Here is an 18,208-nt window from a genome sequence, read left to right as displayed (position 1 = left end):
ATATGAGATTATTTTAAATCTGTAATTGAAATTATGTGCAAATACTTATAGATCTCATCATAATGATGATCCATTGTTTGTGTGTGTAAGCAACCTACACCCAGAGTTGACTGGCTCAATTACTGAATTTTCAGTATGGTAAATAGAAACTGTTCAACAGAGTACATAGGCTACCTAATTTTAAGATGTTTGCCCAACAAGGAGGATAGAAAAAAAAAACCCTGAGGTAAGACACATTTCACCTTTTTTAATATACTTTTGCCTTGCATCATATCCATAGTTGGCTGGATCGTTATTTTTTTTTTTTGTATGGTAACTGGAAATTGTCCAACAGTGTACATGGATTTATTTAGTTTGAGGATTTCTGCCGATTAAGAAGGATAAAGAAGATTCTGAAACAGGGTAGATACATTTCCACTTTTGTAGACTTTTGATACTGAATTTAAAGACACAAGTACTAATCAGTTAATTATTACCTTCCACAAACCAGTGTATGCGATTAGCATTTAATGAGGTCATTATGGATTCAATATCAAATGAAAGAAGAAAGGGGAAACATTGACCTTTATACAATTTTTCTTCCTTAACAGGAACCTTTAAAATACAAGTAAATTAAATCATTGCTTAAGTTAAACACATATTAAAAACAAATTTAGCTTATGAAATTAACTTTTTTTTCAGTATTTAAAACATTTTTTTTGTAAAAAAAATATTCTGACTCTAGCAAATGCCACTTAAATCTTAACTCTGGAAAAAATTAACACTTAAACATACTTATCTTGCCATTTGATTTCATTACTTAAGTTGAAAATTATATAATTAGTGATTCTATTTATTAGACTGTTAGACCTTTTCCACTCCATGAACCAGGAATAGAGGGTTACAGTTTTGTTTACCATTTTAAAATGAAATAAGGAAGAAACAGCATTATCACCAATTTCTAACACACGTACGAGCTATAAATTTCATGAAAATCAATCTTTCACTAGCCTTTTTTCCTTTCTTTCTTTTTTGTCTTTATTATTGTTTCATTGGTTTGCAAACCAGTGTTTGAGTTCCACTGCACTTGAGGGCTCATGCATTAAGTTATTGAAAGGTTTGATTTGTTTTGAATTTTGCACAAAGCTACACGAGGGCTATCTGCACTAGCTATCCCTAATTTAGTAGTGACAGACTAGAGGAAAAGCAGTTAGTCAACGCCACCCACCACCAACTCTGAGGCTACTCTTTTTACCAACAAATAGTGGAAATGACCATAACATTATAACACCCCCAAGGCTGAAAGGGCAAGCGTGTTCGGTGACAAGGATTTGAACACGTGACCCACAGGTTGCAAGTCAAGCACCCTAACCACCAGGCTTATTGAAGGAAAAGAAAAATATGCAGGAAAAATACCACATCTATTTCTGTGTTTGAATGTCCCATGTTACAGATGATGCAACCATTTTTCATTTTATCCATATGCTCTCTGGTGACAACGTTTTTGTTACCTGATAAGAAAAAATATATAAAACAAGGGTTAGGAACAGCATCTTCATACTACATAGAGAACTCCACTAATGCTCACAATTTTGAAGATAAAATAAAAATATTATTTCAATTTGGTTATCCGTTGAATAGCATAGGACTAAGATTTATTGGGTAAATGCCATTTTTTCTTCAAACACACAGTACCCACAGTTTTGATTACCTTTTAGTTGACAAATAGAAATAATTTGTTACTTTTCTCCTAATGAACTTAAATCTTAAGTGTTCGCCATTGAAAAATATAAAATTTTCATAAATTACATAAAAATACCTGTTGCTGTGATCAAAATGTCAATATTTCGAATAATTTCATTGGTCTTCACAACTCGAAAACCATCCATGCTAGATAAAAAATATAAAACATGAAATATTCTTAAGATAGTAACAAAAATTTAGATGATATACTGACAAGTGTTATACCAATTTTATTACAGTATCCTGTGACAACAGTCAAAAGTGCATTATATGCAGTAAAAAAAAACGTTTTCACCCCATTACCTGCTAGAGTGAAATATATAAACTTCAAAATAATCTATCTTATCTTCAGCTAAAATGAGCAATTATACTTTAAAGTCTGCAAGTTCCAAAAATTTGAATTTTTATCATTTTTAAAGTGTGTGTATTAAATACAAAGGTTTAAAAAAAGGTTTTCTATTCTACATATATTATAAAGAACTTACCAGAATTTCATTTTGTTCAACTGGTTTTTCAAGTTAAATAAGAAAATACTACACTAATAACAAAGAATTATGATCTAAGAGAGACAGAATACAACAGATCATAATTCTTTGTTATTAGTGTAGTATTTTCTCTCTTAGATCATAATTCTTTGTTATTAGTAAAAGAGAGAAAATACTACACTAATAAAGAATTATGATTTTTCTTTTTCAAAAGTATATATTTATCAAAATTGGTAACCTTCAGAGTAATAGTTAGAAGTTATATGTCAAACAAAAAACAATTTACTCACCAATACAAAGTTGCATATTTACCAGAAATAATACAACCGTCACAATAATAATAATACAAAAAATTCATACTTATCAAAACTTGACTAGAAATTACACAGACATAACAGCACAGATATTTCATATTTATTACATGAAAGGAAAACTTAGTTCAAAAAGTACAGAGGTTGTAGTTATCAGAAATAATTCACCACATAAATTTTTCACTTACTAAATGTAAGAAGAAAAAAAGAATTCACTGAATAACACAGAAGTATAATCTTACCAAGCTTGAAGAGCACAGATTGGATCAATTTCAGTAACATAAACTATGGAACCCATTCCTTTCAGGGCTGAACAACACCCTTTACCAACCTATAGAAATCAACAAAAACAAGTTTCATGGTTTACAAGTTAAACAATTTACTTTTATATATATAACACATGTTAAGGTTTTACAAGTCTTTGTACAAGAGCTGCTAAAAAACTGAAAACACTGTGGGTGATATACCATACCAGATTATCTAGATCCAAAATACTTAGTTCACTAGTTTAGTGTTCCAAATTTAGTATTTTCATTTAAAACAACCATGGTATTATTTCATTTCATTCTATTTTACAAGACATTTAATCAAGTAGTGACCACCTGCTAAAGTCTTTTTTTTTAATTATAGCATATAATTTAATGCTACTTCCAGTTTCTTATTACTAAGATGAACAATACTAATAAGGTTTTTTTTTACAGAATCTTACCTCACCATATCCACAGACCAACACTTGTTTGCCTCCAAACATGACATCCGTAGAGCGTTTCAATCTGGATTAAGTAGATAACAAATAATCAATCTTATCAACTTTGAATACTGCAAGCAAGACCTACAATAGTTCTATAATAATAATAATCTGAATATATATATATTTAAATTTCTACCATTCACACATCAAGCAGAATCATCAATTTATCAATAAGTATATTTAAAATAAATGATGACACAAACTATGATATAATAGTGTTAATTGTAATATTCTTCTTAAACCATTTTCAGGCTTAGTGATTATGTTATTTTTGGTAGGGGTTATGAATGGAATGCTATCACCAGGAAATAGCTTTTATTTATCATTGCAGTTTGTAGTTGGTGTTCAAAAACTTGCTTTAAATTTGCTCTATCATGAAAAGCCAATTTTTTCTTTATCGGATGCATAAAGTGAATGATAGGATATTGTGTGATTAACCAATTACATCTGCTCCTAATTTAAATTAATTCAAGATTTAAAGATTTGTTAGCCTAGATGTGTGTACCACTACTGTTGGGCTACTTCCACAGCATCCTGCACCATCAAAACACTGTACAAGCCCACAGAGCCAGCCTTAAGGCAAGGCAGCTGCCTAGGGCCCTTCACCATGGGAGACCTGCACAGATATATTTACGAGTGTATTTGCATTTATGTCAAAGCTACTAAAGCCATCTGCTGTCATCCCTAATTTTGAACTACTGACCAGAGGGAAGGCAGCACCATGGTAACCCACCATCCAAACTAAGGGAGTGACTGTCACTCTTATAATGCACCCGCAGATTCACAACCTGCTCCCCAGCAGCAAAATAATCTACAAAACAACCACTCAAAAAGAGAAATAATTACAACAATATCTTTTTTGGAACTATTCTTTTTTTTTTTTTGTCAGGGCTAAGGGTGTTACAAAAGTAAGTTCAGTTATTTATGAATTTAAACAGAGGGAATTAAGCAGGAAAAAACACTGTTTTTATATACAAGTTTATAAACCATAATTTCGTTTTTAAAATTCATTTTCATGAAACAATGTTGGGAAGCTTTAATATTTAAGGTCACAAGAAATTAAGTTTGATAATTGGCAATTAATTGTTTGTCTAACAAAAGTAAACACGAGTCTTATCACAAAAGCAATCAAAAGATCAAGAATCATTCTATGTAAATATACCATGATGTCCAATATGAAGGACAGCAGGTAGCAACCGTTGTCATGGGTGTTATCATTTGACGAAAGTTATTGATATTTTATAAACTGATGTTCTTAATTTTGCTGAATTGGATCATTTTTATTTAAAAAAACAACAGGATGAAGGTCAAGTATAATTCTCTAAGTTATTAAAAGTCAAAGCAGTGTATTTTAACCTGTTGATCTGAATATTTACTGTCTTGTAGGTCTTTTAATTAAATCTAATTACTTCTCGCACAATGTTTCTAAACAAAAACATTGTACAACTGAGCTATATCCAGTCATGTATATTTGAAATCCCTCATCACATTGATTAAAAAAGCCTTAACTAAGTTTACCTTCAAGTAAAGAGTGGTACAAAATAATATTTGAACTTACGCATCAAGAATGCTCTCTCTGCAACTGTAGAGGTTGTCAAATTTTGTCTGCATGGAACGGTACAGAGAGTCAATTTTCTTCATTTATACTCATAGCAATAAAGGAAGTAAAGTTTAAAAGTCAAGAACTTTTGGGCCCCGAAACTCCAGAATTAGGAACTAAATTAGCAACTTTATGAGAACCAAAAGGACTGTATAAAAACCTTTAGAATAACATTTTTATTTTGTAATCTCCACCCAAAAGCTATAGAATTGTTATTAATTACACCATTAACCAAATAGAGTATTATACATAATAATATCAAATCAATCAATAATATTAATAATACTTTTTCAGTTTTGACCCTGGATAGGGTATTGTCAATAGAAAATTTACTGAAAACACCAACATTTAAAGTTAAAATTTTTAAAAAAAAGAAGAAAATTTTAAAACTATTTGTTACAAAATAGAAAGTATAAGAAACCATTTCTTTATAAAAAAAAAAAAAGGGAGACTTTTACGAGCCTTCTTTTTAAACTATGAACTTTAGGATCTAACTACGAGCCCTGCTTAACTAGATATATGTATACAGGCATCATTATTATCTGTACAGAAATACTCAAAATGAATTTTTATAAATATGGTTATGATTTTGTTTGCCAAGATTAATTTATTTAATTTCCTTCCAATCTTTTTAAACATATTTTTCATGACTAAAAGAATATTTTAAGTTTATCTACCACATGCCAAAGATATCTTTTGCAAGAAACTTTCCAAACTTAGTTGCTACTTAAGAAATTTTTCAGTAACTTATTCATTTAATATGAGAAAAATATTATATATATATTTAAAGCAATTGTCCAACTCTACAATGGTGCCAGTTAGTAACATAACAAATAAATGGATTACTTTTATAACAGAGCTTACTTTATAAACCTAAATATGCAAGATTTTTTACAATATCTTTACAACTAACTGTAGATAGTCTTAACTGTTCTAATCCATTACTCATAATATATAGTTTATTCATAATGGACATGTTTTCTTTCATCTACCTAACTATAGAAGTAAAATCTAAACATGTCAATTTGAAAAAATAATTAGCAACTCTCACTTGTTTAAACTAGCTTTAGAATATTATGTTAAACAACAATTTGCAAAAAGACATTTATTACTACCATACAATGCATAAAATCTATGATTAACAAACCTTTGTTACAGAGTCGTTGACATTGATGGCTGGGATGGTTAGTTTTCCAGCTTTAGAAAGCTGGTACAGTCTATGGACTCCTGTAACACTTTCTTCCACAATACCGTTGATCATTTTGAACAATGTAGGATATTTTCTTAACATCAAGTGCGTGGCATCACCTCCATCATCTAAAATCTGCAACAGCCAAGAAAATCATAATTCTCAGTAAGAGTAAATAAATGGTAAATTACTTTGTCCTGTTTATGTGATTGTTATATAGTTTAATAGAAAGTTCATAATCAAAAATGCTAGTTTCTGTACAATTCTTACTACCAGAAGACTAAATATTTTGTTTTGAACCACGTACAAGTTCTATTGTATAAAATATCAGTGGAGTTCGTAAATGACCATTAAAGCTTTCTCTGGCACAATTTAAGAACTTATCAGAATGGTCATTGTTGACCCAAAATAATAATATTTTTTCTGCAAGCAATGTTTTTCTATTTATTACATTTTTTAAATCTTGGACCTTTTTTTTCATCTTACCATGTTTGGTTGCCAATTTTCTGCATTAACACAACGGTCAATGCACCACCAGAAGTCTTCTTCTGTCTCTCCTTTCCAGGCAAACACAGAAATGCCTTTGAAGAATATACAGGGTTTAAAAAGTTAACTTTCTCAAATTGATCCACCTGCTATTTATTCTTTTATTATCAAATGAAATTTCAACCCAACATGCTATACAGTACAACTTTCTCAGAAACATTTTGATCATGGCAAAGAAAAATCTATGAAAATATATATAGATATTGCTCAACTGTTAGCACAAAATATAATTTTCAATGCAATATTCTAAAAATAAAATAAACTTTTGATTCTTTATTTATGATCAAAGTATTTGTTTAAATGCCAGAAAAAATAAATTTACTTTTTTTAGTGAAATTTCTTTAAATTTATGATAATGATTTCAATACAAGACTTGGTTTCACTTCAAATTAGAGATTAACAGATAATATTTTTTGTTTTTACAGTATATTTTTCAGCAATTTCTTTTGGTTCACGAGTTGTTACATTTCTCTATTACAAGTAAATCTCACACAGACATATAATATCCCTAAGTTAGTTTTTCTTTAACTAAACTACAAACTAGTAATTCAGTGCTCAGATTGGTGTCTCTTGAATGGAAATATTGCATTCAGTGGGGTGTCTCAACTGTCCATTATGAAGAGAACAACAAATAAACCAGAGCCATCAACAAATTTAACATGTGTCACTAACTCACAAGCACTACTGTGTAAAATTCAGACAAATACAAATACCTACAAATATCATTAAAATGTTATTTTGACATTTATTATTTTAACTTACCAGCTTCTGCTAAAGCTGCTGCAACTTCATTCTTAAAGAAAAAGAAATAATGTGTTTTCTTAATAATAATATGCTCAGACTGCGTGTTCATAAGAAAGCTACTAATATGTCTCAATTCAACTGGGCTATACTCGATCTGGTTTCAGAATTGCTTTGTCGTACAACCATTGAAGTGTTTGAACCAATAAGATTAGCAGATTCAAACACTGAGCCCACCAATCTGAAAACTGAGAACAGCAGATAACTAATCTGAGGTGTATATAATGCTTAAAACTATTAGTAATAATAATATATTATTCACTGTTTTATTGTATAGTATAGCTACTTACCGTATGCAAGTACAGCAAGCTTGAATCTATGCTCTTTGTGTTAGTAAAGCATAAGCACTGTGTTAAAACATAAATGGTGTGCCGTTTATGTGTTTATTATGTAAAGGTAGGTTCTATGAAATTGTGTGCTAACAAACAACCAGGTCAAGTTTTATAAAGCTGTTAATAAAGCATAAATATACTCTAGCTATTTGTTTCAAAAGGTGGTGAAAATGAAACTATTAATAAAGTATACTTTATATGTTGAAACATATAATTAAACAGCTATATCTAATGTTATTGTGTGGTATGAACTTCCTTGCAGTTAGTAATATATCAGACCTTCTTATGTTAATTAGATTATTTAGTGAGAACTGTTTCTTTTTTCATACAACTGACAGGTTTTGATTGAAACTCTCCTAACCCTTGGAGCATCCGTCAGGTGGGCAGCTTGCAATATCTACTCCACACAGGTGAGTAGCAATGACCATATGTACAAGTATTCACAGAAAGGTGTGTTGTATTTATGTATATACATACTTACATATACGATCAAGTAGCTTAGAAGAATTTAGAAAATAGCTTCTGAACTTGAATTATGTTCTTTTATCATACCATCAAAACAGTATGGGTCACCATGGTGCTGACCAAATAAAATGATATTTAATCATTTCTCACATTAGTAAGTGGCTCACAAGAGGTTACAAAGTTTTAGTCATGAATATAACATGTTAAGTTAATGTATTGCACATATCGAAATTTATAACCCCTTACCTGAAGTCTTGCAACATAATATACACGAAAAGGACAATATTTAATTAGAATAACAACTCATCAAAATAAAGGTAGGTGTGTGTGTACATATATATATATATTTGTAACCCAACATATGCATTATCAATTGGTTATAAATACCAAAGATTTTTAAGATATAAAGGTATATTTGTTTCCATTTACATATTCTCGTGTATTTCTATTCAGTATAGCCCAGTTGAATAAGGCTCACACAGATCATTCTGTCAGTATATCCCAGTCAAATAAAGCTCACACAGATCATTCTGTCAGTACAGCCCAGTTGAATAAGGCTCACACACATCATTCTATCAGTATAGCCCAGTTGAATAAGGCTCACACAGATCATTCTGTCAGTATAGCCCAGTTGAATAAGGCTCACACAGATCATTCTGTCAGTATATCCCAGTCAAATAAAGCTCACACAGATCATCCTGTCAGTATAGCCCAGTTGAATAAGGCTCACACACATCATTCTGTCAGTATAGCCCAGTCGAATAAGGCTACAAAGATCATTCTGTCAGTATAGCCCAGTCGTATAAGGCTCACAAAGATCATTCTGTCAGTATAGCCCAGTCAAATAAAGCTCACACAGATCATTCTGTCAGTATATCCCAGTCAAATAAAGCTCACACAGATCATCCTGTCAGTATAGCCCAGTTGAATAAGGCTCACACACATCATTCTGTCAGTATAGCCCAGTTAAATAAGGCTCACAAATATCATTCTGTCAGTATAGCCCAGTCAAATAAGGCTCACACAGATCATTCTGTCAGTATAGCCCAGTCAAAATAAGGCTCACACAGATCATTCTGTCAGTATAGCCCAGTCAAATAAGGCTCACACAGATCATTCTGTCAGTATAGCCCAGTCAAATAAGGCTCACACACATCATTCTGTCAGTATAGCCCAGTCAAATAAGGCTCACACACATCATTCTGTCACTAAGGTGACTGTGAAACCTTTACTAAAAGACTGCAGTACTCTGACTATTAATGACTACTCAGAGTCTGACACTGGTAATGTTACCAGATCCAACAGATGTTCAAGTCTTAATCTAGAGCAGTACCATAGCCATGATACTTTAATCCAACAATGTAATCATAAAACTGACTCACATCTTGTAACAATGTTTGCCAAAATGCATTTACTAGTTTCATTACAAATTTTGGGGTTCATATATAAAACTTACCAACACTTAACTGTAGAAGAAAAATGTCAAGTTTCTATGTATGTAGGGCCGGATTCTTTACTGTAGGTGTCTGTGACTTGTTGTCAAGAAATTCAAACAATAAACAAACAGTACACAATCCACTTGTTTTAAAACAATATATTCTCTGAAGTAACTAAATTAGCTTGTATGGACTTTTGACAAGAAAAGAGAATTATTTAAAGTCTTAGATACAACTGTGATATCCTATAGTGTAAAGAATTTTTGTACGTATGTTTGACTTGTTTTAACCCAATAAATAAAATAAATTATTTTTCTCTTCCCTGTTTTTTACTCTACAATCTGTCATAAGTTCACTTATGCTACCCCGTGGGTTACTACAGTTGTATCCAGAACTTTAAATAATTGTCGTCAAAGTCCACACATGCAGGTTAAATTACTTTAGAACACCCTTTGCCAAGACAACTTATTCTCCTTATCTTTGTTAAAGTGTGGAACTCACTTTAGAATATCTCCTGTTACAGTTAAACTAACAATCACACAGTCTAATTTCACTTTCACTAACTTAACTTCTTCACTAACATTTTTAGAAATCGCCCATCATATATAGCAATATCGTTGTCGATCCTTGTTGTCAACTTATTGTCATAACGGATAATGCCTGTGGTAACAGCACACAAATGCATTGGGGATACCCCATCTATCGAACAATATCCAAACACCGATGTCAATCTAGTCAGCCGTCGTGGAAAATAAAACAAATCATCAATCAAATAAGGGTACGAAGTTAAGTGCTTAAAACTACAACATCTCAGCTTCTACCGCCTTTCACAGTCTTTTTTGGATTGTATTCTTTATAAGCTGAAATACAAGATCTCAATACCACACACAAGTGGTTATTGAGGGTTATGAAATGTGGCGCCATCTATTGAATGGCACCATAAACAAAAATCCATAAAAATTTACATTTTGGGCAATCAAGATTGAGACAATTAGAATAATAATTAGGTAAGTGCAACAACAATTTCTCTATTACAGAACATAATTTTAAATAAAAGTACTCTTCTTACAACAAGAACACGAATTTTACTAGAACAGTACGTGAGGGTTTGTTTTATATCTTTTATTGGTGTAGTTTTTAATTGTAATACTAAAAAATGAAAGTTCTTAAAAAAATATATAATTTTTTTAAAAAAGGGTACCACTTTTAATATATAAAAACATTACAGTTTATATCGTAACATTTCTGAAAATTTTGAGCTCTGTACATTGAATCATTATGGTGCAAAGAGTTGTATATGACTAAAGAGCTCAATCCGAAAATATTGATTTTTTTTTTACAGTTTCTTATAATGAGATATGAATACTACGATTACTAATACAAACAGCTGCCCGTAGGGTGACATTTCTGCTAGTAACTTAAATGACAATACATTTCCCGATATTTTATTTACTGTCTAAAAGTTTATTTACAGAATGAACTAAAATTTCTCTCTAAAATACCAATACAAACAAAAAATATTACACTACAGAATTTTATAAAAAAATAGAACAATAATTCAGCATTGATTACCAGAAGGATATTTAATAGACATAACTTTCTCGGCACTTACAGCTGTTTGAGCATTCACGTGAGTACACCCGACGATTCTGGCTCCTTTTAATGGTTTGTCTTTTTCAGCTCTCTTTCTTAGAGCCATAATTCCAGGCATTTCTAATGTAAAAACATTCCAAGTGTGAGAGACAAAATGGTAATTTTTTTGTTTGTTTTACTCACAAAAGCACAAAAAAACGGAATTCATTTTAAAGATCGTACAACTATCTATATCTGAAAAATCGTTGTTAAAACCAATTTGTAAGACTCGGATATATATTGCAATGTGGAAATGCTTACTGACTTCTACTGTCTCTGTTCTTGAGATAAACTAGGCCTTCTTCAAGTCACTGTTAATTTTGGGTAATAGAGATTCATGTTTGGTAACGTAGATTTGTTGGCGAGATACTTGTATTCTAAGTGTAGTCATAGTTGTAGCTGTATTGTTTAAGGAATTTGGCCGTATGCAAGCTGTTTTATGATTTAACATAATAATGTTTGTGTTAATCTAATCACTGGTTTGTGCATCTTGATGTAAAGAAATTTTTGATTTTTCTGATATTATTAAATACTAAGTAGCATTCAAGATTGGTGTTTTTATCAGATTACAATGTGGTCCTGTTAACTGTATTCAGTGTAGGTGGATTCTTTTGGGGTGGGTGGATAGGGGAAATATCATAATCTAATGCCATCCTTATGTTCTTTTATTTGATAAGCATCTTTTTAAGTAACTTTGTTTTTTCAGATTTTAAATAAACTTGTTGGAACTTGTTACAGAGCTGGAATTAAATTTCGATAAAACAGTTTTGACTTTGATTTTTCAATGGACTAGTTTGTAGGAGTACTTTGGTTTGTCATGCTCTTCTGACGACCCTAGCAGATCATAATATCACATTTCTTATTAGTGGTTTCTCCTTTTTTGTATCATCTAAAAGGGAACTTTTCTTTCTCCAAGTTCTAGTAAAATCTTCATGGAAAACTTAAAAGTCCAACTAAATGTCAGCGAGAAATATCGGTTTATGACACCTTCAAAATCTGGTGGAACAAACAGGAAACACTTAAAAAGTTTCTTTAATCTCTCAATTCCCCAAACCCAAATGCACAGTTCAACAACAGATGTAAAACAAAAAATTAAATAAACAGAAAACTAAACAAAGAAATATACTCAGTAAAACATGCATTCACTTGTGTCAGGTTTTAGGTATGAGTGTTAAAGATTTCTTTTGTTTTTCACCAGAGGTGAAATTTAAAAGAAAATCTGTGATATAGAGGCCTAAGGCATTTTTTGATAGGCCGTACCCTCTGCTGTGGACTGCAGTTTCACCTATTCAAGGCTCATTAACACAGCTTGGGTCAGCAAACCAGAGAAATACCATTAGGTCTTTATTAGTAGGGAAGTTTATACAATATCTATGGGGTTTTGTGTCCGTTTTAATACACCATATTGTAACCTAAATTAGTTTAGGTATTTGAATAATATTACGACATTTTGTCTAATTTATTATCCAGTACTATATAACAGCTCAACTGTTTAATGATTTTATCTGTGTGTGTGCATATATATGTTAAAGGTTCTTTTTTTTTCAATGATGAAACAGTTGGTCTGCTGTATGATATTGAATAAAGAATTTGACGAAATGTCATAACATTATTCACATAACTAAATTAATTTAGGCTACTATATGGTAAAAAACCGACTGAAAACCCCACAGAAGTGCAAACTGTGTTTATAAAACACCTATGCCTCAACTAATGTTATACTTTAAGCCCCCCCCCCCCCAGCTTGATGATACAGTACCTGTTGATGATGTGTTTAGTTTAAATTTGAGTGTGTATTAAGAAACGGTTTAAATAGCACGTAGCTGATACTAACGACACAGATTTGACTGGAATAATGTCCAGATATGGTCTAAACATGCTCCCGGTTTGTTGGTAGGCCGAGTGCCTATCTGCTTGACACTGAAGTTGCCCATAAGTTTCTTCAATGGAGAGCAAAACTTGGATAAAGCGTCAAAGTTGAAGTCTCCCACAATTATACAGTAAGCAGTAAATGTATCTTGCGGATATTGTAAAATGTGCCAAAGGCCAGACAAGAATGTTTTCCGATATATTGCTGTAAACCAGTACAGTAAAACAATTTTGATTGAGGAGGCAGATTTGTCTAGAACACTGACGAACAACAAATCCTCTAGACTGATGTAAGATGGCAGTGTGTATTAATGGCTGGCGATTGAATTATTAACAAATATTGTAACTCCATGGAAAATTTTCCTTGAATCCTGTTCTTTCTGAAGTAGACTGAAGTTTGAGGTGGTGTGTTTGTCTTCACCATTTCTAAACACCTAACAACAAAGTTTTGTGTACATATGTACAGAAAATGATAACTTAAACAAATAACCAGATCTGTTATTAGTATGTTCAGCTGTTCACTATTTTGTGTAATTGTGGAAAATTGTAAACAAATAACCAGACCTGTTATTAGTATGTTCAGTTGTTCACTATTTTGTTTACAGTTTTCCACTATTACACTAATAACAGATCTGGTTATTGTATGTTCAGTTGTTCACTACCTTGTGTAATAGTGGAAAACTGTAAACAAATAACCAGATCTGTTATTTAATATATTCTCTATCATGTATTTAATTGTTATTATGCACAAAGCTACACAATTGGCTATTTTCACCGTGCGTACTGAAACCCGATTTTGAACTTTTTAAGACTTTAGACATATTGCTGAGCTATGGTGATCCATTAATCCTGTATTGAAATATTATGTTTACAAGATTGGGGCACATCTTCTAAGTACCAGTGACCTTTTGACTTTTGGCTCATGATCTCTCAAAGTTAATCAAGTTTAAAACTTTGTATGTAGTACCTGTTATACAAGTTTGGATAAAATCCATCCAATCTTCAGGTATTACGTTCACAAGATTGAGGCAGACAGAATTTCTAGATGCCTGTGCCCATTGACTCATGACCCAAGTTTGGTCAAAATACGACCATCCAATCATGAGCTATTACGTACTTGAAACCAAGGACAAGAGCAAACCAATATGCTGTGGAGCAGTGATGGTATAATCACCATTGACAAAACGACCCTAAATGAAGTAGACAAGTTCATTTACTTGGGAAGCACCCTATCAATAAATGTTTTGCTCATCAAGAAAATGAGATAGAGAATATTAGCACCTTCACACGTTTTAAAGAGAAACTGTCAGACAAAAGAGGAATTCAGCTTAAGATAACACAGGTACGTAGTTAAAACCTCAATGACCTATTGCAACAAAACTTGGATCACTCACAGATACAACATAAAACAACTGGATAATTTTTTTCTTGACTTGTGTGAGCAACAACATAAGAATAAAGTGACAACATACAATCCCCATCCCAGAGATACTAAAGAGAGCAGAAATAAATGGAATATAAGCCATGTTCAAAGTTCACCACCACAGATCAGGTAATCTAGTCCAAATATCAGACAAAAGCCTACCTAAAATAATGGTCTCTGGTCAACACTAATGGTTGTATAGCATAAATAACCTGAAGGCAAACCTTAAAAAAATGCAACTAATGAGCTTAAGATAAACCTCTCAGTGTGGGTACCTAGAGTTAATTGTAAAAAAACCCTTTCAAACTAGGTACATCTAGAATACACTAAAGGGTTTACAAAAAACAAAGCTACATTTAAAGCATCCAGATACATCAAATTCAGTTTCATATAAGTACCACCAGATTTTTTATTGCAACTTCTTCTGATTAGTCAGACTGAACGTTTTGTCTGTTATTTTCAATGTTAGTAATTTAATGGTAAAACTCATCATTCCATTAATACAAGTCAACAACTACTACACTTAAAGCCATGTTATACAGCACACCAAAGTTACTTTTATCTTAAACTAGCATTTATGTATTTCTCATTCTTATAACAAGATAAGACTGATAATTTAAATGTGTATCAGGATACAATTGTCCAGAACAGGCTTCTTGCAGTAGCTGTATTTAGGGATAGGTTTGATATGATGATTGAGAATGATAGAAAGCATAATGAACACTTTCTAAGATAGCTTTTGAAACACTTTGTGCCATGTTCAAACTTTTCCTGAATAAAACTTGTTTCTAAATGAGATTCCAATAAAGATAGTTCTTAGAAGAAATACCATTATTGCCCCCCCCCCCAATTATGGTAAAAAATTGGGCTGTAAAATTCATAGTAGCCTTATAATCTAAGGCAGACCACCACAGGCCCCTTCCCCTACTCTAGCCTGTAGCATTTCTGGATGTCCAGATAGTATCAGTCTATGGATGCATGCCAGATGTTCACTCAAGGTCATCACTAATTCTTGCAACTAATCCACCTGCAGCCTGTTCAGTTATATTATTGACTTTGTAGACCTAAAAAAAGAGCATTATGACACTCATTTTTTTTTCTTTCCCATGGTTTCTGCCTTATATTTGGTCCAATGTGCTAATTTTGAACAAATAGTCTTTTAAATACGAGTTTTTCTCTATAACCACTTTTTAATTGTTGTTCACTCATTTCGAAAATAAAGTTTCTTTTAGTTATTTTTTGTTTCAACTGATTTTCTGAGATATACTGTTATCAACCAAATATTTCACAGCTGATAAATGAAGCATTTACACAACAGAAGAGAACATCCAATTTACATTTAAACAACAGAAGAGAGCATCCAATTTACATTTACACAACAGAAGAGAACATCCAATTTACATTTACACAACAGAAGAGAACATCCAATTCACCTTTACACAACAGAAGAGAACATCCAATTTACATTTACACAACAGAAGAGAGCCTCCAATTTACATTTACACAACAGAAGAGAACATCCAATTCACCTTTACACAACAGAAGAGAGCATCCAATTCACCTTTACACAACAGAAGAGAGCATCCAATTTACATTTACACAACAGAAGAGAACATCCAATTCACCTTTACACAACAGAAGAGAGCATCCAATTTACATTTACACAACAGAAGAGAACATCCAATTTACATTTACACAACAGAAGAGAGCATCCAATTTACATATACACAACAGATTTGAAATAAAGATTCATGAAGTGCTGTTTGCCCAAAGTAGACGGAAAGAATGCTATCAACTTTTCCTTTTTCTTGACCTAAATATCAGCTCTAAGTAGGATTAAAATCAAATTTGTTTCCTTGAGAATTTCAGTAATACTTAAATGAAAATTATCACAATGCAATATAAAAAAATTCCAAACAAAGAAGTTCTTGTCAACAAGATGCGAATCCATTAGTATGAATAAAAACAGCGAAAATACCTTGTTCAGCAATTTCTACCTCCCGGCGACCAAAGGCAGCTTGACCAATGTTTTTAATACAAAAATCATCAAAGCCTTTTGAATTATTCTGAACTTTCTCTCGTGGAGTCGAGCCCTCTTCATCAGAGCTGGTGTCTGTGTAGGATGCTAGAATGAAGAAAGACTTCATCATTAGACAATTCTAAAAACAACGATTATGTTTTATGAACAAAATACTCTATAAAAGCACACCTGTACAGTATAATTATCATAATAAGCTATGAAGTGTAGATTTTATTCAGAGACTGTAGAAAATCTCATCAGATAAATTCAGTACAGAATAGAAGCCTATATTAAATTTTTAATACATTTTGAATATTGAAAGGAGCTAGAGATATAAACATTCTTGAGATACAAACAACAAAAGAAGACACTTGCATCAATATAGTTTGAATATTGAAAGGAGCTAGAGATATAAACATTCTTGAGATACAAGCAACAAATGAAGACACTTGCATCAATACAATTTGAATACAGAAAGGAGCTAGAGATATAAACATTCTTGAGATACAAGCAACAAATGAAGACACTTGCATCAATACAATTTGAATACAGAAAGGAGCTAGAGATATAAACATTCTTGAGATACAAGCAACAAATGAAGACACTTGCATCAATACAATTTGAATATTGAAAGGAGCTAGAGATATAAACATTCTTGAGATATAAATCACAAAAGAAGACACTTGCATCAATACAGTTTGAATATTGAAAGGATATAGATGTTTTACTAACCATTTGAAGTTTTTTTGAGTGACAAATGACATAAGACACTGGCTAGTATTGAAATGTCTAGCAACTACTTTTTAATTTTACTGGCTAGAATCTTTTTCAACAACATACTAATGGGAAAAGTACTAGTAGATGCCAAAATGTCCTACTACAAGTTTTATAAGCTTAACAGTTAGTACCTTCTTTAGTCAAACTCTTTTGAGGAATGTCCTACTACAAGTTTTATAAGTTTAACAGTTAGTACCTTCTTTAGTCAAACTCTTTTGAGGGTTAAGCTTATAAAACTTGTAGTAGGACATTAGTTAGTACCTTCTTTAGTAAAACTCTTTTGAGGAATGTCCTAATAGAAGCCTAAACTGCAAGTTACTTTAAATGTTAGTGGACAGAAACTTGGAAATGTTGAAACCTATAAATAAAATCTTTAACGTTTCTAAGGTACATAGTTCTTTCTATGGTTCATAAATGCATAACTCAGTATTATCTACTCTCTTAACAGTAAACAAACATTAAAACCAAAAGGAATTTTATTTTACCATTTCATTTTTATTCACAAAAATATAAGCATGAAGATTTTCCTACAAATCAATGAGCAAAACGACAAAAAACAGGAAGAAAAGAGTGCACGAGGTGCACACTGCCATCCAAGTTGCATTTTCATTCACGTACTGACACTTAAAGTCGACAATTTAACCACATATTGGACATGAAATGAATGATTTCTGGTCTAAACATTATAAAAATACATTTTTTATAACACTTGTTCAATAGTATATATCAGAGCAAGAGACAATGCTATGGACTGCTGTTCATTAAAGCGTCACTGAAGAAATGATATCCGCATTTCACTTTTCCCAATCTTGGTGAACAATTAAACAAAACACACATAACAAACACATG

General features: G+C 31.8%; 1 protein-coding gene across 1 annotated transcript in view; it reads right to left on the bottom strand.

The window, feature by feature from the left end:
* Positions 1-18,208, bottom strand: part of LOC106463379 (putative adenosylhomocysteinase 3) — a 103,089-nt gene that overhangs the window by 3,585 nt on the left and 81,296 nt on the right. Inside the window, exons 3-12 of the mRNA XM_022390850.1 lie at positions 16,541-16,687; positions 11,251-11,351; positions 7,367-7,397; positions 6,545-6,639; positions 6,017-6,193; positions 4,828-4,874; positions 3,228-3,291; positions 2,761-2,849; positions 1,799-1,869; positions 1,396-1,490 (exon numbers count right to left, since the gene is read on the bottom strand). Coding sequence (XP_022246558.1) covers positions 1,396-1,490; positions 1,799-1,869; positions 2,761-2,849; positions 3,228-3,291; positions 4,828-4,874; positions 6,017-6,193; positions 6,545-6,639; positions 7,367-7,397; positions 11,251-11,351; positions 16,541-16,687 — 917 coding nt within the window. The remainder of the gene's footprint in view (positions 1-1,395; positions 1,491-1,798; positions 1,870-2,760; positions 2,850-3,227; positions 3,292-4,827; positions 4,875-6,016; positions 6,194-6,544; positions 6,640-7,366; positions 7,398-11,250; positions 11,352-16,540; positions 16,688-18,208) is intronic.

The sequence above is a fragment of the Limulus polyphemus genome, unplaced genomic scaffold, assembly GCF_000517525.1.
Source record: "Limulus polyphemus unplaced genomic scaffold, Limulus_polyphemus-2.1.2 Scaffold1389, whole genome shotgun sequence".
NCBI lineage: Eukaryota > Metazoa > Arthropoda > Merostomata > Xiphosura > Limulidae > Limulus > Limulus polyphemus.
The sequence above is the reverse complement of the archived record's forward strand: the minus strand, read 5'-3'. Positions and strand labels throughout refer to the sequence as shown.